This window comes from Papilio machaon, chromosome 12 (genome assembly GCF_912999745.1).
Source record: "Papilio machaon chromosome 12, ilPapMach1.1, whole genome shotgun sequence".
Lineage (NCBI taxonomy): Eukaryota > Metazoa > Arthropoda > Insecta > Lepidoptera > Papilionidae > Papilio > Papilio machaon.
Window position 1 is genome coordinate 5,405,109 of NC_059997.1, and position 22,025 is coordinate 5,427,133.

At 33.7% G+C, this 22,025-nt stretch overlaps 1 protein-coding gene and 1 long non-coding RNA gene across 3 annotated transcripts in view; one reads left to right on the top strand and one right to left on the bottom strand.

Annotated features, from left to right (window-relative positions):
- Positions 1–22,025, bottom strand: part of LOC106719206 (glycogen-binding subunit 76A) — a 38,506-nt gene that overhangs the window by 5,224 nt on the left and 11,257 nt on the right. The window contains exon 1 of one of the 2 annotated variants that reach the window (XM_014513486.2): positions 18,469–18,772. The exons of the other annotated variant lie outside the window; for it this stretch is intronic. Coding sequence (XP_014368972.2) covers positions 18,469–18,555 — 87 coding nt within the window. The 5' untranslated portion in view covers positions 18,556–18,772. Of the gene's footprint in view, positions 1–18,468; positions 18,773–22,025 lie in introns of those variants that run through there. 2 annotated transcript variants of the gene reach the window in all.
- The window catches only part of LOC123721445, a 40,323-nt gene that overhangs the window by 3,132 nt on the left and 15,166 nt on the right, over positions 1–22,025 (top strand). The window contains exon 2 of the long non-coding RNA XR_006756234.1: positions 17,755–17,758. This is a non-coding gene — a long non-coding RNA (uncharacterized LOC123721445). The remainder of the gene's footprint in view (positions 1–17,754; positions 17,759–22,025) is intronic.

Genomic DNA, 22,025 nt, shown 5'->3' on the forward strand with positions numbered 1-22,025 from the left:
AAAGTAAATAGTTTTATATTCAGTCCCTGATTTAGCGCTACCAGCGCCCTGGGCAAGATTTCGACGGCCATCCCCTCCTTTTTACCATGCCTTTAGATGGGGAGGCGGAGTAACAGAATTACGTGAGACTACGTAATTTGCACATCTGTGGCGCCCTTTTCTGTCCAGCACCCTGTGCGGTCGCCCAACTGCGTCCCATTCTAAAGCTCCGGTACTGTTTATTAAATTATTACTATTGACTAACTGTCGCCCGCGACTCCGTCAGCGCGTAATTAAAAGTAAACATAATTAGCAGCCTATGTGTTCTTTAAGGATATGTTCTACATCTGTGCCAAATATCAGCGAGATTCATGCATCCGTTGTGAAGATACCGTCAAACAAACATCCATCAATCCAAACATTCGTATTTATTTGTAAGATGTCATCACAAAATATTGTTATTCTTTGAGATTTATCGAGCACTTTCACTGTTTATAAAAACATATTCACCTTCGATAGTGATCGCCCGTGAAAGACTTTGTTTATATCGTTAAAGAGTTTAATAACGATATAGTAATAAGTTATTGCTTTGTTATTGTCTAAGGAGTTTTGATAGTTTTTAGTTAGATGTCACATCGAAAAAGAAGTAAATTATTATTTTGTAAATATAAATGTCAAATATGTTTTTTCTTCGTCTTTCCTGTTCATATATAATACAATGCTTACACATTTTTCAAAAAAGTGAATTTTTTATTTAATCCCTTAAACATTTTGGTCCGATTCGAGCCGCATATTTTATAAGAAAAAATGGAGGCTGTTCAACTAATAGAATTACAAGAAGAACTGAAGCAAACTCTTTTAAAAGCTCAAATAAATTTTAAGAAGTCGCCCCGTGAAAGAATTACAACGGCTTATGTGGAAGCAAGACTAAATACATTAGAGCTATATTGGAGTAAGTTTACAAACAACCATGATCAAATTATAACTAAGATGGACAAAAGCAATAAATCGCAACTTGAGTATTTCGAAGAAGATGTCTATAGTAATGTGGAAGAAAATTATTATATTTACAAAGGTGAGTTGAACACAACATTACAAAAATTGAACCCCATGCCATCCGCATCGAGAGAAGAATGCAACTTTAAGCAAGAAGACGATGTTAAGTGCTATAGTAGAGATGTCAAGCTACCACGTATTACAATACCGACATTTTCTGGCAATTATATTGAATGGCAGTCATTTTATGATTTGTTTACATCCTTGATTCATAACAATGGACACTTAGATGACGTGCAGAAGCTTCACTATCTCAAAGGTAGCTTATCAGGTGAGGCAGAAACATTGCTTAAAGGAGTACCGGTAACTGGAGACAATTACATAGAAGCATGGAACATTTTAAAAAAGAGATACGATAACAAGAGGTATGTTGCGAATTGTATTTTCAAAAAACTTTTTGGACAAAGAAATATTACTCAAGAATCAGCTTTTAATATAAAACAACTATTAGACACGTCCATCGAATGCATCAATGCTTTGAAACATATTGGTTTGCCTACAGAATATTGGGACGCAATATTAATTTACATTATTGTTTCAAAATTAGACGAAAATAGCCTTAAACAGTGGGAAGAGACAATTAGTGCAGATAATACAGATGATTTAGTAAAATTACAGAAGCTAACAACATTTCTAGAAACTAGATTCAGGACCTTGGAAATGATTGAGAGTACCAACTTAAAGTCAAGGACAATGAAACCAAAAATATTTCACGCAACTATTGAGCACAAATGTTCATACTGTAAGGGAAATCATTATATATACAACTGCAAGGAATTTGTAAAATTATCCATTGAGAAGAGGTATGATTTTGTACAAAACAATAATTTATGTTTTAATTGTCTTATTCCTAACCATCCTGTTATTAAATGTAAACAGCTTACGTCTTGTAAAATATGTAATAAAAAGCATCATTCACTCATACATCCTGAAAGAAAAAGCATTGCAAATATGAACAGCGCAGAAACAGAACAGAAAGACCCGAAGGAGAAGGATTCAGTAGTAGCGGCACACTTCTCTGGAAGAAAACAACCCGGTCAAGGTGTATTGTTACCGACAGCTCTAATCGATGTTGTTTCAGACAAGAATAACTCACACGTCGTACGGGCTCTACTTGATCAGGGGTCACAAGCCTCGTTTATCACTGAGAAGATAGTCCAAGCACTTGGTTTGAAGAAATCAAAATGTCACAACGAGGTCGTTAGCATAGGTGAAGGCAATGACAAACTGTATTTAAAAAATACAGTTACTTTTAAGCTGAGATCGAGGTATGACACAACCTTCAACCTAATTGTCCATGCATTTGTTTTAAGATCCATAACAACCCTTTTACCAACCTGGGGTATAAAGGGGTCCACCTGTACTTTTATAAAAGATTTACCGTTGGCAGATGCAACGTTTAATACTCCTGGTAGAATTGACTTATTATTAGGTGCCGGTGTATACAGTAAGATTCTAGACAATGGCATAGTAAAAGGTACAGATGGTGTAGTAGCACAGTTCACTCGTTTAGGATGGATCCTGTCGGGTGAAGTCACGGATCAAAAACAAAACGGGCAAAAAGAAGTTATTAGTATGCACATCAGAACATTAGATAATGATTTACTCAAGAAGTTTTGGGAGATAGAAGCAGACTTAGGAAGTAGTAAGAAAATATTAACAAAGGAAGAAGAGATATGTGAGACAATATATAAAACTACTACAAAAAGAGACGAGAATGGAAGATATATCGTCAACCTTACATTAAAACAATCTCCTGAAGAAACTATTGTAACATGCGGTAATACAAAGGATCAAGCCATGCGAAGATTTACACATTTAGAAAATAGATTTAAAAAGAATCATTCTCTAAAGGAAGAATATCAAAAGGTAATTAAGGAGTATTTAGAGTTAGGACACATGGTTAAGATAGATGAAGAAGCACAATGTTTGTATTTACCACATCACGCAATTGTTAGAGAAGACAGAGATACCACAAAGGTAAGAGTAGTATACGATGCCTCCGCGAAAGGTAGTAACGGTTATTCTCTCAATGATTGTATGTTAATTGGACCAACACTTCAACCCGATCTACGTACTTTACTAATCAAATGGAGATCATACAAAGTTTGTATTGTAGGAGATATTGTTAAGATGTATAGACAAATAAAAATCACTGAAGAACACTCAAACTTACAATGCATCGTATGGCGCGACGAACAGGAACAACCTTTGGAACACTACAAATTAGTTACAGTTACATTCGGCACTGCGGCAGCGCCTTTCCTTGCTGTTCGGACTCTAGTTCAGTTAGCCGAGGATGAAGGACATAAATATCATACCGCATCTCATATCTTAAAGGATTCTTTTTATATGGACGATCTGATGACAGGAGCAGAGACAGTAGAACAAGCATTTAAGATCTATGAAGAAATAAACAGTTTATTATTAGATGGAGGTTTTGAGATGCAAAAATGGTCCAGCAATTCAAGTGAGTTATTAAGTCAGATGAAGAATAAGTCCAGTTGTGAGATAGAAAAGTTGACATTTAATATGGATCCTATATTCAAGATTTTAGGTTTGACATGGAATAGGCAGGATGACAGTTTTCACATTACAGTCCACTTACCAGAGTTGTCTTATTCCATTACTAAAAGATACATCTTATCAGATATTTCTCGATTATTTGATCCATTTGGGTGGTTATCACCTGTTATCGTAACTGCAAAGGTATTTATACAGAAATTATGGCTTTGTAGAAGTGATTGGGACGAGGAACTGCCAATTGATTTAATTAATCAATGGACTAAATATAGAGAGGAGTTGAGTAATTTACAAACTATTAAGTTACCAAGATGGTTGAAATTACATTCAAAGAATAAAGTCGTGGAGATACATGGATTTGCAGATGCCTCAACAACTGCATATGCTGCAGTTGCGTACCTGAGAGTAATTACAGAAGAAAATGAAGTGAGTGTTGATTTAATAGCTGCCAAAACTAAAGTAGCTCCATTAAAACAATTATCTGTTCCAAGATTGGAATTATGTGCTGCTGTACTACTAACACGCTTGCTGAATGAAGTAAGAAATATTTTGAATATTCCTAAAGAAAATATCTTCGCCTGGACGGATTCCACGGTAGTTCTGTCTTGGCTGCAGTCACCGCCAAGCAGATGGAAAACTTTTGTAGGCAATCGAGTTTCAGAAATTATACAATTAATGGATAACGATAAATGGCATCACGTACGGTCTTTGGAGAATCCAGCTGATCCTGCTTCTCGTGGAATTAGTGCACGAGAGTTAAGAACAAACGAATTATGGTGGCATGGACCGAGCTGGCTAAGAAAAGAATACATTTTGTACGAAAAGAAAGACATTCCATCGACAGAATTAGAAATCAAGAAAAATGACGTTAAGGCACTACATGTTTCAGGTGAAGTTTCTATATGGGAAAGATTTTCTAACTTAAATAAACTAAAAAGAGTATTAGCATACTTCCGGAGAATGACGTTTAAGAAATTGGAGAAGAAATCTACTTATTTAAGTACCAAAGAATTAAAAATGATAATGGACAGATTTAGAATACTACTACTTTTAGAATATCCCTCACGGTGGCCGGTCTTTAATGATTTTAAAGACAAAGGTCTTTGGTGGCCGGTATGTCTAAGGAGTTTTGATAGTTTTTAGTTAGATGTCACATCGAAAAAGAAGTAAATTATTATTTTGTAAATATAAATGTCAAATATGTTTTTTCTTCGTCTTTCCTGTTCATATATAATACAATGCTTACACATTTTTCAAAAAAGGTGAATTTTTATTTAATCCCTTAAACAGTTATTAAACAATTTAGTTATTAAAAACAAATACCGAGTTCAATAGTCAATTGAATACAGTTTTTTCTAATAAGACAACATTATTATTATTATGTTATTCTTGCGTCAATTTTCTACGTATTCGTGCTTGCAAATAGCATAGTTATTGTATTGTATAAGACGGTGTCATCCAAAATTTTCTGATTTTTTTTCTTCAATCTGTATACTACAGAACTGAGCCAGTTTTACTTACAACAAAAAAAAATTGAAAATCGATTCAAATTGATACGACTCTGAACCATTTGTGTCAGTGTGTGTAATGCTGAAATATGGGCGTCCGCAATCAGTTCTGTAATAATACATTATTAGAGGTCACTACTTGAGCGTTATTTACAAGTGGTGAGGAGTCGCGAGCAGTGGTAGCCGGAGCGCTGACCGCCACATTGATTGAATAATAGGCACATACTAAATTGAACTATATTTATCGGTTATGCCCTCCTAGTTTATCAAATGTTTTATTTTCTTAATTCGAATCCCACAATCGCTATTTATTGAGAACTAGCTGTCGCCCGCGATTTTGTCCGTGCGGCATAAAAAAAATAAGTAGTCTATTCTTCTAGACTATGTTCTACATCTGTGTCAATGTTGAGCCGTTCTGGAGATACCTTCAAACAAACATTCATCCATCCATCCATTTAAATATTCGCATTTATAATATTAGTAAGATTTTAATTGTCATATCGTATTTATTGCTATAAGTCCAGTTTCAAATTAAATATTATTAATGGTATTACGAGTACAGGGTTATTTTTAAAAGACTAATAACCTCGCAGGAACATCTACCATCAATACCTAACATCTTAAGAAACAACTTAATGCATTAAATAAAAAGGATTTTTTGCACTGTGGTGACATTTGTAAGTCTACGTTTCATTCATAAAGAACGACGCGACGCGACGCTATTCAAGTTCAGAGGCGCTTGCGCCGCACCGCCTTCCTCCAACCCCCTTGTTTACCTAACATTTGCGATGCGCATAAAGATAGAACATTCAAGCGGAAAATTAAATTAATATTTATTTTTGTATAAAAATAAATTAAGTATATTTTCAAAAGTCGTAGAACAGACGTTGTTTTTATGACGTTCCTATCTAGTCCTGCAGTATTGGTGTTTTACAAGTAACCTGTATACCTTGGAACTAAACCTTGGAAAGGTTGACAAAATTTATTCATCTTGTATAAAGAACTTCCGAGCCATAAAGGTTTTTCCGTGTTTGACAAAGTACCAGAAATAATTGAATAATTTGATATACATATTATCATTTGCAAATTGACAATGAAATTTTTAAAACAGTTAGCACTTCTGTTTATATTGTTTATTTTTCTCTTCATAGTAAATGTAAGGGAGCGGTCATCGTGTGAAATGACCGCTGTCCATAGACATCCGAAATAAGTTCTTCTAACAAGATGCATTGCCTGTCTTTAACCTACAGGGGCCTTTGATTAATTTATTGTTAGTAATTTATTTTGAAGAGTGATTCGGAAAATGATACCGACACTAGTAAATTTTTAAAAGGCATCTAAGGTAAAAATGTTTGGAAACCTCAGAATAGATTTTTAAAATCGGTCAATATTTCTAAACAGTTTACGTAAGAGCACTTGTTAGAACTTGATATGATCCGCGTGGGCTACCCTACATTGGTGCTTCAATCTTGCTTGTATCAATTGATCTTGTAATGCAATAGCCGGTAATTGGTGTATTTCGCAGTTACCTCGTTATATACACGTGTAGCACGTATGCAGTTAAACTACAATCGATATATAGCAGATAAACAACAATACTAAATTTTAGAAATACAAATTCGCAAGTTAGACAACAAAACGAACTTTGTAATTAACAGGAGTCATTTTAAATTTTTCCAAAATATTTTATTTTCTGTAACGTTTAATGAAAAATTAATTAAATTATTTCCTTAATTTATACGTGTGTTATAACATTTTATAAATAAATTAAAAAAAAATTTCTTAACTCTTAAAAATCTTACTAATATTATAAATGCTAAAGCTTGGATTTTAGTCAGAAGGTATCTGTAGAACGGCTTAACGGGTTTTGTTTAAATTTAACATAGATTTAGAACATAGTCTGAAAGAACATATAATATACTAATTAAGTTTTTTTCTTCGTGCGCACGGAGTTGCTGGCAAAACCTAGTAAGTTATAAAGATAAATATAACACTTTGTGAATTTAAATAAAAAAAATGAAAATACTCCGTTACAATAGCTTTTTTATAAATACATTGTGTCAGAAAATGTACTTTATGATAAGAGGCTATTTGAAACAAGCCACCGACCGTTTGCACTGCGATAACAGACACACGACATATATTACCGATGGCATAAATACAAGTGGCCTTAAAAGTAAGTAAAATATATTTCTAGAACATCTTTGTACATAATGTAATAAATTCAAAAGATATGTCATAATCTCATCATGAAATTTAAGTCAAATTGAGTCACTGAATGAATGAATGACAAAGAAAACACCTTGTTTTTCATTAGTTCTCCTTATTGGAGACGATAAGATAAAAAATAATTTCAGCAGTTACGTCTAAAATTCATGAATTAAGAGCCGCTATAAGTTTGGATAGCATAATACATAAACATAAACAAATATGACGTCATTTTTGTATCAAATTACAAAATATGATGTTTAGATAAATATTATATTCACGCGTACAATTGATGATTCTTATCAATAGATAACAAAGCACGTTTATGTAAACAATCGCCATAACTACACGTAAGATGCAGTCTTAAGCTATTTCATAGTAATCGGACAATGAACCCTAGATAACAGATATTAGCAGAATAAAGTGCGATTATGTAAAATGCCGATGAAATATGTAACTGTTTCTACTGCTTAGACTTAGACGTACATAAAAAACATATTGTATTTAATTTTTTTCAGAGAGTTAAAGGTGTCGATGATGCGTTTTTGTTCGCAAAATTACTTAATATATGCATACATTTAAATATATAAAACGATACAAATTTTCACGAATAAAACAAGATTCTATGTATACATAGACGAGATTGTGGAAAAGGTTATATAAAGTATGTGTTATGTTACAAGGTATCTCCAGAACAGCTCAACGGATCTCGCTGAAATTTGGCATAGAACATTGACTAGAAGAACACATGGGCTAAAAAGTTTTTTTAATTTCGCGCAGACGGAGTCTCGAACGACAGCTAGTATTTTGTATAATTATCAGATTAGTAAGTTCAAAATTATCATCATGAAATAGTCAACTTTTTAAATAGATTTAAATTTAAACGTCAAAGAAATTTTACCTGAACGATGCGATGTAGAAATAATAATGCTTTATTTAAATAAGAGATACTGGATTTTTCTCAGTAAATGTATGTCTCGCCGTGCTAATATTTGCACATTCGCGTTGCATATTTAAAAACAACAGTAAAAAAAAACCGGACACCAGTCGATGATCCTCGAACTTAAAAACACATTCAGTTCACACAACAATCAGAAAACTGGCATATTAATAAATAACAAACATTAACGACTTTTAATTATACTAGTGTAAGCAGAGCTAGCAAGCCATTCCTGATACATTTAATTACAAAGGAGTCTAGTAATTCGACTACCTTTTATTCTACTACCCATTTAATTAACTCCAATTAGAATGCACAAAAGCTATGACGTCATACCTACTATCACACGAGATCTATGACGACAAAGTAATATACGCAAAAGTCTTCCCTGTGATTAGAAATTTTGTTCAACCATGACCATCTTATAAAAACTAATAGAGTCTGCTCACGCTAGTAAATAAAATCTAATAGTTGAATTAACTCTAATCATGTGACTCTGTAGAAAAATGCCAATAGAATACCTCATCAAAAATATAGGATGTAGACGTTCACATTTATGCCCGTAAATAACATAACCCAAGACTGAGACAATTAATCTAAAAACTTAGATGCATTAATATATTATAAACGCAATAAGATATCCTTTTGTAAGCCACGCTCATGTTACCAGCAAACCACAGATGGTTGCGGTCTAGATAAGTAGTTACTATGGATGCAAACAATTCCAAAACCAAAATCGCACTAAATAACGCTGCAACTTAGTGCAAAATAAACCTTAATTTTTTCTTAACATTAAAACTTATTTTAACTTAATAATAACTTAATACTATCAATAAAAATACTTTTCGTAACAAAATGTTTTTACCTTTAAAAATATAATTTAAAAATTACCATCCAAATTGATACGTTAAACATAAGTAAACATAAAGAAAGAAAATTATTGCAACTGATATATTTTATTTTACTTATACGATGCTTTAAATAAAGTAATTAAGGTCACTTTTAGTTTTTTTTAGGTAATAAATAAACAAGAACTCTCAATAAAAAAAATATCTCAATATCTATATGGGCTGCATAATATTACTTTTTACTTTTGCCATCGAAATCACAAAAAAATTCTTGGACGTCCTCAGAAAAAAGTAATCTATGCAATGGTTTAGGAACGCATATGAGACAAACACAGAAAATTGCTTTTTTATTTACATTGATTGAATTTAAAGCTGGTGAGACGACTGGAAGATATAAGTGCCAAGCTGGTGAGCGCCATAACTATATTTATACGTCTGGATGCATCTTCGTACTATTTCTGAACACAAAGTGAAAGTCACGACTTACTACAGAATTGTCTATTTGGTTTATCATAAAATAGACTGCAAATGCTACCAAAAGAAAACGTTTAGTAAAAAGCTAATTATACATATATTTTCTAAATAAATTGTTTTGTTTTTTGTTATCATTTAAGAAAATTATTAATGTATAGGTAAATTCTACTAATTCCTTGGAATCCCGTTTCTATTTAGGGAATATGTTTAAGAATCTTAAATCTTGCAATATTCACGATATATTGGTGATTATGCACGCAAATTTTGCTTCATAATTATGATTAAAAAACCCACTTCAAACTCAGTCGTTTCAACTATCAATATTAATTGGCATATTCGTGTGAAATCAAACATTTCAGATGAAAAAATTCTGTTTAAATTCTATAATACGAATGCAAACAGAACAATGTATGCGACGATGTGGCGTCGCGTCGACCAGAACGACCTCTAGCTGCCCTCTAAAAGCGACGCGCAAGCCGACTGTATTAATATTTGATGGAACAACCTTGTGTCCAATGAACTGGCTCCAATTTACATAATAATGATCAATTTTAACAAATCCAACTATAACCGTAAATGACTAACATAATTAAGATATGAAATTAAAAAAAAATAGCAGCGATAAATGTAAAATTAATTTAGGTTACGTTGTGAAAGAAATATAACTAAATGTATTTCAATTTCACTGCACACGTACAAATATTTCAAACACATTTCCACAGTTGCATGAATTATTTCGAATTATACGAATACGCTTCTGCTTAACTTAATGCAAAGGTCAAAATAAGTTTTTAGACATTTTGAAACAACCTTTCTACGAAGAATTTTTATTAATTTCTTGTGTAGATAGTAAAACCGCTGTGGGTACCTAGTAACTTTATTATAGATAAGACTAAACCTTAATTTAAGCCAGACATCCACTTAGACGAATGAAGATTACCAGGAATTAAAGTACCACTACATCTGGTATTGATCGGACGATCCTTACTCACTACAGTACAGATTTCAAACTGTTATCAGTTTTACATTACCATAGAAACTTAATAATTTCCTGTAGACCACACACGTTGGTTAAATTAAGCCTATTAGATATCACAAGTTTAATAATTATCAGGTGAAGATCGGCGAACTGTAATAATATAGAGTGGACGAGTATAACGGAAGGTAGCGACCGGTTGCGAAGAAAATTCAATGAGCTTTCTACAAAGTGACATTTAACGCGAGTCCGCCTCACAAGTTTCCCTTAAAGTCAATTCTAGCGATACCGTATAAAAACTACTGATAAAGATAATCTTAGTACATTTATTAATTACAAAAAACAATAAACCCGACGACGTATTGACATTAGGAGTGAATACGATTCGAATTCTACTCGATATCGGTCATGAACCTAAATAAATATAAAATCTATAGAATATCCCAATAATTTTTTTTAAAAACGAGAAAAAAGTTACCCCTATCAGTCGGGCAACATAAAATTTCATCAATTCCACTACAAATAAATGTTTACTAGCAATCATTCACATTCTTTATGGCACGAATTTTAATTTATGTGAGTCAATGCTTTCCCGGTACTTAAATGAATGTCCGCGAAACATTCATGAAATCAGATAAATGATGCATATAATATTTAGATTAATTAAACAATTGCATTTTTAATAATTATATTACATCGCTTTTACAATTCCAAGGTGAGATGAATTTAAATTAACTTTGGCACAATATAATTAATGCGTAACAGGTGCAGTGAGTTAGTCACAATAATAGTTCGTTGAATATCTTTCGATGATTAGTACAGTCAAATATACATATAAGGGTTCAAGATATAGTATATAAAATTTCAAATAAAAACATAAACAGACAATTTCATTCATATTTTTAATCATGCACATAACATTTACGAAAACTACGGCGGTGACCGGTGACTAAACTAACCCAAACTGAATGTAACTATAAAATTTGTCGTAACACTTGTATTAAATTTTTAAACTTTCGAGAGACATAATAATAAAGTAATTAAGATCGGCTTAGCTCAGTGCGAGACGTGACGCGACCGCGAAGTTCTCAAAAAAAGAATCGCCCTGAAGATGGACCCCTGACGGGTCCGAAACTAGTCGGTGTCGTCACTGGACAATCATAAGTGCGTTACGTTCTTAATTAATTTACTTGTATTAAATGTTATCGTCTCTGTGTTTTCAAAGAGAGTGAAAGAGATCCACAATCTCTAAGGATAGGTATCAATAATTTAAACAATATTTATCAAGTGGTACGATATTATAAGAATCGGCGCGCAGGTAGACTTGTCTCTCTGTTTGTAAACACTTATCGGTTGACCAACGTTTGAACAAGAAGCTGTGACAATACTCCAAGACAAAAATACAAACATTGCAACAGCACGCCATGGCTCTAAGAAACACTAAGATATCTGCACGTAAACAGTAAACATGTGTTTTAAAAAAATAACTTTTTATTCATTTAATAATGCATTTTAGTTAATTCAATAATTATATTTTATCTTCTACTAGCTTTTACCCGCGACTCCGTCCGCGCGGAATAAAAAAAAATGCAGACAAGATAAAAAAGTTCCTATGTCCGTCTCCTAGTTCTGAGCTACCTCCCCATCAATTTTTAGCTAAATCAGTTCTCGACCGATCTTGAGTTATAAATAGTGTAAGTAACACGACTTTCTTTTATATATAGAGATTTTTATAGAATAGTTTTACACATAGTGATTTTATATAAGAAGATATAAAATTCTCGTGTCACAATGTTAGTTACCATACTCCTCGGTAACGGCTTGACCGATTTTTATGAAATTTTATATGCATAATCAGTAGGTCTGACATTCGGCTTCTATCTATTAAAATAGATGAAAACATATCCCTATTAAGGTTTTTTTATCTGCGCGTGGACAGAGCCGCGGGCAACAGCTAGTATGAATATAAGATAAGATAAATAATCAAATTTTACACATATAAGTATACCACAGGGTGCATATTTTTAATGGTTTCTTAGTCTATACTGTAGTTCAATCTATTAATATATGATTAATCTTTAAATCTATAAATCTAAATAAATAAAAAACATAAATCAGTAAAAAGACTCATAATTTGCAAACACACAAGTCATCATTAATATTATTGGTTAATACCTTTCGTAAATCCATTTTGAATGAAAAACGTTAGTTATACAATATAAATACGCATGTTGGGTGAGGTTGGATAACTATCATAATTATATTCGAGGATATGGGAACCAGTCCTACAACTATGCGACACGTAGGGCCGCTGCCCTTGGCACTGCACTGTGCATGCGCATCATACTTACAATGCATTATACATCACATTGTTTACATATATATTAAAAACATTTTATCAGATACCAGAGCTTTCTTAGGTTTCTAATTATAAAACAAAATATACCTAATATAAAATGTTACAGTGCTAATTAAATCTTTAGTAACGTTAGAACATGGCTCTACAAAGAATGACAGAATGAATAAACGAGGAATCAGGATTCGTAATGCTTTCAAAAGACATGCACGTAATGATAGTTGGTATTCTTTGACGCAGATTCAAGTAACACCAACGCATTATATATTTATTCCATTTTACAGCTCAATTCGAAATCACAAGGTATCTATATATATAAAAGAAAGTCGTGTTAGTTACACTATTTATAACTCAAGAACGGCTGAATCGATTTGACTGAAAATTGGTGGTCAGGTAGCTTAGAACCAGGAAACGGACATAGGATAATTTTTACCCCGTTTTCTATTTTTTATTCCGCGCGGACGGAGTCGCGGGTAAAAGGTAGTTTCTGATAATGATGACTTATTTCATTCAATGTGTAGATATATTTTGTATATAAAATCGAAAGCCTAAATTACCTTCCTGTTTAATTTATGAACACCAAACATATGTACGTAATTCATAACAATGTGGGAAATTTAAATCTGCGAATACGATAAGGCAAAGAATCTTTTTCCTTTAAGATTGGCTGTGGTCTGCTGGTTTCTGGGAAGTCCTCGAGGGGATGTACGACAACTGGAAATGAAGTTGAGATTTGACAACATTAAGAGAAAGGCAATCACACAATATGTAACTGAGGAAGAAGGAAGTCATGTTGACAACCAACGATGTCAAGAGTTTTTCCCATTGAATGAAATCATACGATACTATTATCAATTACGATATAAAACGATCATTTGTAAATTGGCCATCATAGACAATTGTGGCCACTCCTACCAAGTTATCTTTGAAGCTCTAACCCAATTTATTCAACACACAATTGATATGTCAAATGTATTTGTTTCCTACGAAAGATTACACAATCGTTTGGCTAATACTGAAGGAAATGTTCTCAGTCTCCAATCTGTTAAATCAATCAGTGGAGATAGCAGTTATCCCATAATTGTCATGTTAAATTAGATCGAAAACGTAAGAGGTTGGTCATACATAAATTTCTCACAGGTTAATTCACAGCTCAGGCTATATCGATTAAACAAAAATTATGTATGAGCTATAATTATTTCATCATAACAAGGACTTGTTAGGGTGTACGTTATCACGATTGTTAACGCCGCTCTATCAGTCTATCACCGGTTTTCGTTTGTAGTAGATAAGGTATCTGGTAATTTTTATCATTGTTAAACTCATTTCATATCCCAAATTTCATAGAAAGATAAAAAGCTTGTAATCGGCCCTCGAAATATATACAAAATACATTATTGGCCTGTCCTTTTCAACATTTATCAGTTACAAAGCTCTAAAACTTTTTGAACCTTTTTTGTTTTTAACTGTCATCACATCAGTCATGCATCTTTCAGATATTATATAACGTTTACGGTGAAAATATGTTAAAAAAACACTATAAATAAGACCATAGTTATTAAAGTGAAATGAATCTATTTTCCTTAAATTTATCACAAGCACTAAAATATGTTATTCATTTGTTTTAATGTTAAAATATGTAAACAGTTGATAAACGTTTTTTTTTTGCAAAATTCACGCATTATTGATAGATAAATTAACCTTCAGATTCGACACTAGTTATTTCGGGCTTTTCAATGTGAGGTCAATGACAAGTAAAAATATATTTATACGAGATTGTGACTGAATTATCTAAATGCTGTTGGAAAGCTGCCTCCAATCACATCAAAATAACATGTATTATCGGTATACTAGCTGTCGCCCGCCAGCCCGTCCAGACTATGTTCTACATCTATGCCAAATTTCATCGAGGTCCGTTGATCCGTTCTGCCGATACCTTCTATCAAATCTTCCCATTTATTATCTGTCACCTTCAAATACAGGCAAAAAGTATATACATGTATGCAAGTTCCTATTTTTTATTGAAATACCTGTCGACTTACAACATAATTATCTCTGTTTTTTCCCAATAAAAGGAGATAACAATATACTTTTAAACATTCCCGCAGACGAAACCTACGATAATGCGGTTAATTATAACTGCATAATTAAGTTTTTTTTTAATAAACTATCAGGTCTAGGTTGTCCATGATGAAATCCAGTGACATAATGTCGTTAACAATATCCATAGACTATTGTAATTGGAACGAAGTTCCTTATCGCGCGTTGTGAAAGGGGGCTAGACGGAAAAAATTCTTACGAAAAGTTGTCACGACACTTTTTGCTATAGACGAATGAGCGCTACTTCACCATGGCAACGACATGACAATATACAACGAAAATTCATAGAAATAAAATGTACTTCTTGTGAAGACTTAAGTTTTTTATTCATAGAATAAACATTGGTTCCTTCACTAATTAATTGAAAGGAACTTCGTTCCATCCGGGTGTCCCTTGACACCTCTCAAGTTTTATGTAATGTTAAGGCGTAATAATTAATAGTTATTACAGAAACCGACATCATAAATATAACACTTGACGTTCTTACATCCCGTTCTAAGAACCCTATCCATGGATATCCATCAATATGATTACTGTGTGCCAAGTTATCCACTACGTCGTCGATTGGATATAATGATACGATATAACTTAGCGGTGGCCGGTAACTTATAATTTTACTATAGGGTAAATGGGCTGGATAAGCGATGATCAATTTAAATGTATGTAGCTCCTAGTAACGCCATTTTATACACCGTGTTATTTTACTCTAAATCACTCTAAAGTGAAGTGTAATTTACAAAAATGTAGTGAGCAGTGCGCGAAGTTTTATACCTTTACTAGCTGTCGCCCGCGACTCCGTCCGCGCGCAGTTAATAAAAAAAAATGAAAAATAGATGTTGGCCGATTCTCAGACCTACTGAATATGCTCACAAAATTTCATGAGAATCGGTCAAGCCGTTTCGGAGGAGTACGGGAACGAAAACTGTGACACGAGAATTTTATATATTAGGTTGTAAGTTGTTTATGCATGTGTTTAAAGGAAATGAAATTACTTTGTAAAGTCCTAGTATTTTTTTTTAAACTAATTATGATCATAGTATGAATGATGAATATGTTGAAGTAAGTCTTTTCTTCTTTATATTGTTCAAATTACAAAATTAGAAACAAAAGTAAAAAAATCAAAACCTAGATAGCCTTATTATGTGTAGTATTTGAACCGGTTTATTAAGATTTTTAAGGTTGGCATAAGGAAAGACTACCGCTGACCAAATTCTAAGTTTTTCTATTTATTCTTGAATAGCTGTGTTTATGCTGTATTTATATTATCTTACAACTTTTTTTTGGATGTTTTAAAATAGCATTGTGCATTCGGCATCCGTAGAATGTTCGTATCTGCACGGACGACGATGAAGTATAGGTTCCCACGTACCTACCAGCTAATACAATAAACAGAAAAATGTCCCATAGAATGGATTGTTAAGATTTCCGTGGATGCTTTGACTTTCAAATTCGTGACAGAATAAGCAGGTAAAGTTACTTTATTCTTCTTTTATGTGACAAAACAAAAATAACTAGATTTGTTATTACTATACCAAACTTTATTAAACCTAAATTATTATATTATTCCGTTAATAGTAAAAAAATAAGGGATAATAATTTTGTAAAATCAAGGAGACAGTTGAGAGCTACTTTACCAAAAGTACCTACAAAATGTTTTATTATTTAACAATTTTATTAAATAAATCTATTTGAATTTAGAACTTCTCCAATTCTTCTATTTAAAACCGCTAACCACAATACTATCGCCGCTTTCTACATATTTCATCATACAAGAAAAATGTCACATGTTTTTATACATTTTGCTTTGCTATTTTTCTCTCCAAGGTTAAATAAAAATATGTAAAACCTTGCATCCATTTTTACATATGTAAATTTAAATAAATTATAAATTCGTTCAAGACTATTTGTACTAATACTAGCGTATTAAAGAATTGAAAGTCCAGTTATATTTGAACTTAACTAGGGTTAAGTAAGAAGCTAAAAATAATAAATGGCTCAAGTTAACTACCACGGACCTGCTCGGTTGTCCGAGTGGGCGGAGAGGTGAACTCCGACGTGGCGCGTCCCCGGGTGGTGGATAGGGGAACGCCCCGGCCTTCTGCCGGGGTAGGGCTTCGGCCCCGCGAACCAAACACTGGTAGGTTAGCTAGGGTAAGCTAGGTTAAGTAGGTTAAGTAGGTTAGGCTGCGGGTCCCTTGTGGGCCCGCAGAAAAGAGGGCGGCGCTCGCCACAAGGCGAGCGTCTATTAGGTTAAGTTAGGTTAGGCGGGCCCCATGCGAGCCCGCACATTAGGTTAGGCTGCGGGCCCCTTGTGAGCCCGCAGAAAAGAGGGCGGCGCTCGCCGTAAGGCGAGCGTCTATTAGATTAATTAGTTATGTAAGTTAGGTTAGGGTGCGGGCCCACTTGTGGGTCCGTACAAGAGAGGGCGGCGTCTCGCCGCAAGGCGAGCGCCTTTTAGGGTTAGTTTAGAGTAGGCTAGGTTAAGTTAGTTAAGGTAGGTTAGGGTGCGGGCCCACTTGTGGGTCCGTACATGAGAGGGCGGCGAACCCGAGCTGAGTAACTGCCCTTTTCAGGGCAGCGAAAGGTGAGGGTGAGCCTTGAGTGTGGTGGGTGGCGCGGCCCACTAGGGTCGCGGCCGTCGGTCGGGACGTGGGAGCACGACCTCGGTAGCACTCTGCTTGCAGAGCTGTTATGCGATGGCGTGTGATCCTGCGTCCCATCGCGTAATCCCGGTGGCCATCACCGGGACCGCGGGCCCCTGTCTTGATCAAGACGGGGGCCAAGAGGTGGGTCTCTATAAACCCTGGCGGCACCAGCGGGGGAGGCGGGGATTCCGAACCTGCATTGCACGGTGTCGTCTTGAGGAGCGCCTAAGGGCGCAGAGAGGGCCCCTCCCGGGGCGGTCAGTGGGGCGTCGCGGTGGCAAGCTCACGCGATCCCGTGGCGCCCCACAGTATGGCCATGAGGGAACAAGGAGGTTTAGTGGGTATGCTCCCATTCGGGGAGAGAATCTCACATAACTCGCGTGTCTTCCCCGAGGCACGGAGTATGCATTAAGCATTCCTCCTTGTAAAAAAAAAAAAAAAAAAAAAAAAAAAAAACTACGGAATTAATAATTTTAAGAATGTAGGTGTAAAGTGAGATTAATTATAAACAGAGATGTCTCCGTATATTAGATGTAGCTATTACATTTCATTTCAACTAGCAACAGCATTGCCAATATAAAGATTACCTAACCTAGTAAAAATAAATAAAGAATTAGCAGTCGCCAAGCGTATTCAGACGACCATTTTATTTGACTATATTTTCTCTTTGAGTAAATAAATTTTACAACGACCAAGTCAAGTGAAATAGTATATTATTAACGTTAATAAAAAAAAAATTAAATTCATTTTATAAAATTCAAATATGACTAAGTACGTACGGCTAAATAAATAGCCGTTTTAAGTTTGTTGGGAAGGCTTTTTGTTGTAACTATAATATAAATTGATAAATATTACCTTTTTCATAAGAACCGGCATTTGGTGCTCCAGCGACATATTGATACCCGGCGAGTTATATTCACTATTCTGTTTACATTGATCCATCTAGCACAGCCACATCCAATACAGACTGTGTTACACTACTGTTTACTTGCAGATTACGAACATTATTTGTACAATGCAACCACTATTTATAAATGTCACACATCTATCTCGTGTTTAAAATAAAACTGACAGGTCGATGTAACGAGGGTAGGTGTTGAACTTTACCGAACCGCGCACGACTACTCCGTACGAACGCGGGGCGCGAATGAGAGAAAAACCTGCGCCCGCGCATCGCTCCTCTCTTAGTATAGACCAATTTGTACATATTAATCACCGAGTTCGCCTCATTAAGTTTTGTTTACATTATAACATAGAGATAAATATCGATTAAGACGATAGGTGATGCTATGTATTACAACACAGTAAATACAAATATATATATGCACGCGAGTGTTGCGTGAGGCGCACGAGGCGCGATAGTGATGGGATGGTGCCCTTCGGTGTAGCCACACGATATATAACCGGTACATAAATACAACCCTGACAATTACACTATACGTGATGCACAAGACAAATAAATAAAGAATAATAAATTATTCAATAAATCGTTACAAAAATACGTTTAAAATGTTACGTTTATTTTGTTACCTGTTTGTAAAATATAAGATCTATTGGTGCTTAGTGTGACTCGCTTTTACGTGGATATTTTTTTAACAATTTGAAGTATTTATAAAAAAAGTATAAAATTGACTATTTTTCCTTTAAAGTTTAAGGATAAAATTTTGTTAACATTTTATTTAGCCATTCAACAATAAATGTTTTTTCCATTCCAGCTAGAGTTAGTTGACAATAATAATGAAAAGGTGCATTTGACTCTTGATTTGACATTTGACCTTTTACCATTAAATTCCTATACGCTTCAAGTTCAACATCATGATGACCTCGTAAAGTAGGTTGTAATTACCTAAGTCTTTTATAACGTTTTTCAAAAATCAAACCTAACAAGTTCATTTGGATATGTCTTACTTGAATTTATTTAAATTTTTCTCAGGTTACTTAATTATAAGTAAGCACATTAATCGTTGGTTTCTGAGACCAAAATCTCTATATAAAACATATTGTTACCTCCGTTTTTGTCAAAGACAATGAAAGGGGTGAAGATATGTTTTATAAATGTATTTAGGTCTCAGAAACCAACAATAGATAAGTTAAAATTAATTGTTGGTTGTAAACTAGACTAAATATAGTAATATTTATATGTAGTGAAATAAATGGGTCCAATTATCATCCGCAGACATTGTAATTAATATATCTATACATTACTTGAATTTACAAATAACACAAATTTGCTGTAAACAAACACATTACGAACCGGTATCGATTGTATCATTAATTAATAATGAGTTGATTAATTAAATGAGAGTAATAGCATTGTTTTTAACCTCATATGTCTTAAAACACATCTGGGGTAAATATTGATATATGTGGAAGTTGTCCTCTTTGATTTATTAAATCCCAAAGTGACAGGCGATTATCCTGTCGCCTGAACTAACAAGCAAAAACTACGCAAACATATTTATGTTTCTGTGTATTAAGTACTTATTAATTTATATTAAGTATTAAGTATTCTGAATATCAAATACTAAATATAACACTATTTTTTTTTTTCGCAATACCTTATATTTAACAATTTTATTTAATTTCACCTCATATGACTTCAGTGTTATTAATTTCACATAGACCGCATTATTTTCTATAAGCTATCTCTTGAGAAATCTATCAAGCGCACTTTCCAAACAACCTCAATACATTTAAGATTTTAATGCATTATCTACAATAAATATTAACAACAACATAATCGCGCTCGTAACCCAGAGGAGTATGCAGAGACCTCGAACCTTCATTTGGCGCGTGTACCTGACACACCTCTTTCGCTTCTACATTCATACATTATATATTACAGTATTATTAAATCGGTATATATTAAATATACCGATTTATAATCTAATAATGTAAGTGATAATTGCCACCACATAAAACAGCATGTTTTATCGGCCCAATAATGTTTCAGGCAGCATACTAAATAGGACAATATGAAATATACCAGTATTATATTTATTGTTCTCATGTAAGTGACTTTCCTTTGTCTTTCTGAGAATAAAATTCTTTGAACTTAGTATGCAAACATTTCTTAGATGGGTTAAGTTAGAAATAATCACTTCTATTAGTGAAAACTTCCACATACCATAGATATAATAACTATACCTACATAAGTAAGGGACAAAGTAATTTCAAATATTCTTCATTCATTCACATTTCCTCAGAACTACTGACAAAAACCTTTACACTTGTAAAAACATAAGCGAGTCCCATCCCATAATTTATCAAAGTCGATAAATATTCCCAAAATAGAAGTTAAACGCTTTATCAATCCAGATTACGTGCTATGGAGATCAATAAAATAAATATTGATCTTGTATCCATTACACAAGGTTCAAATTACATTGGAATCTTAAATATACGGACCGATCGTGAATACCATCCGTTTGTAAATGACCTAGGCAAATTGCACATCGGACCAGGATTCATTCTCATAGTGTGAAATTTTGAAACTTTCTGCTGGTTTCAATTAAAGTCACCGACACTTCATTGTTTGTCATCAGTGCATAAAAATAAAATAAAATGTCACGAGAAAATAAAATCTTAACGAAGTATTCATATAAAACACACCAATTAATTCACTAATTGCTGTGTAGGCATAGGTATATGACTCATTAGGCGTGCTTAGGCGAATTACAAACTGGCGGCATTCACGATTCGCCGGTGACATAGACATGTAAATCTTACCTACGGTTCCCGAATGATGAATGGTGCGCTGCGGGGTGCGTGGGCGCAGTACTCCAGAAGGGAACAGGATATAGATCACTACATTATTCAAAAGTTTCAGATACAAATAAGGATCGGTAACGCCATTGATTATAATGTAGAACAAGAAAGCCATTTGTCCGTCTCACAGTTAAACGTTCAGATTACTATGCAATTTCTAACGCGACAAGTCGGAGAAATATTGTTAAAACTAGCAGTGCTTTTGGCTGACGAAGATTTCTTCTACCTTGTTATGATTTATAAAAAATAATTTAAAATATGTATATCTTTTAATGTATAGATTATTAAAATGATATATTTTACATACAATTCAATTCCTACAAACATTAAAATTGACGAGTCCACGGAGTTAACAGAAAACTATGCAATCAGTAAGATATAAAAGGTATGCCTAAAAAAAGGAACATCGCTGTATAGCTTCAATATACGTGGGGTCGTAACTTTCTAATATGATTTATTATGTTAATCATGAGATGAGTTTATTGAACATTAAGTACAACGGTATTGGAAACCTGTATCTTTTAATAAGCTAGTAATAAAATGGGTCGTTGTCTCATCTTAGGAAGTAAGAAACGAACAAGTTGTTATAATTATCTATCAAGACACAACTGTTAAGAAGTCTTAGTTATATTTAAGCTAATTTA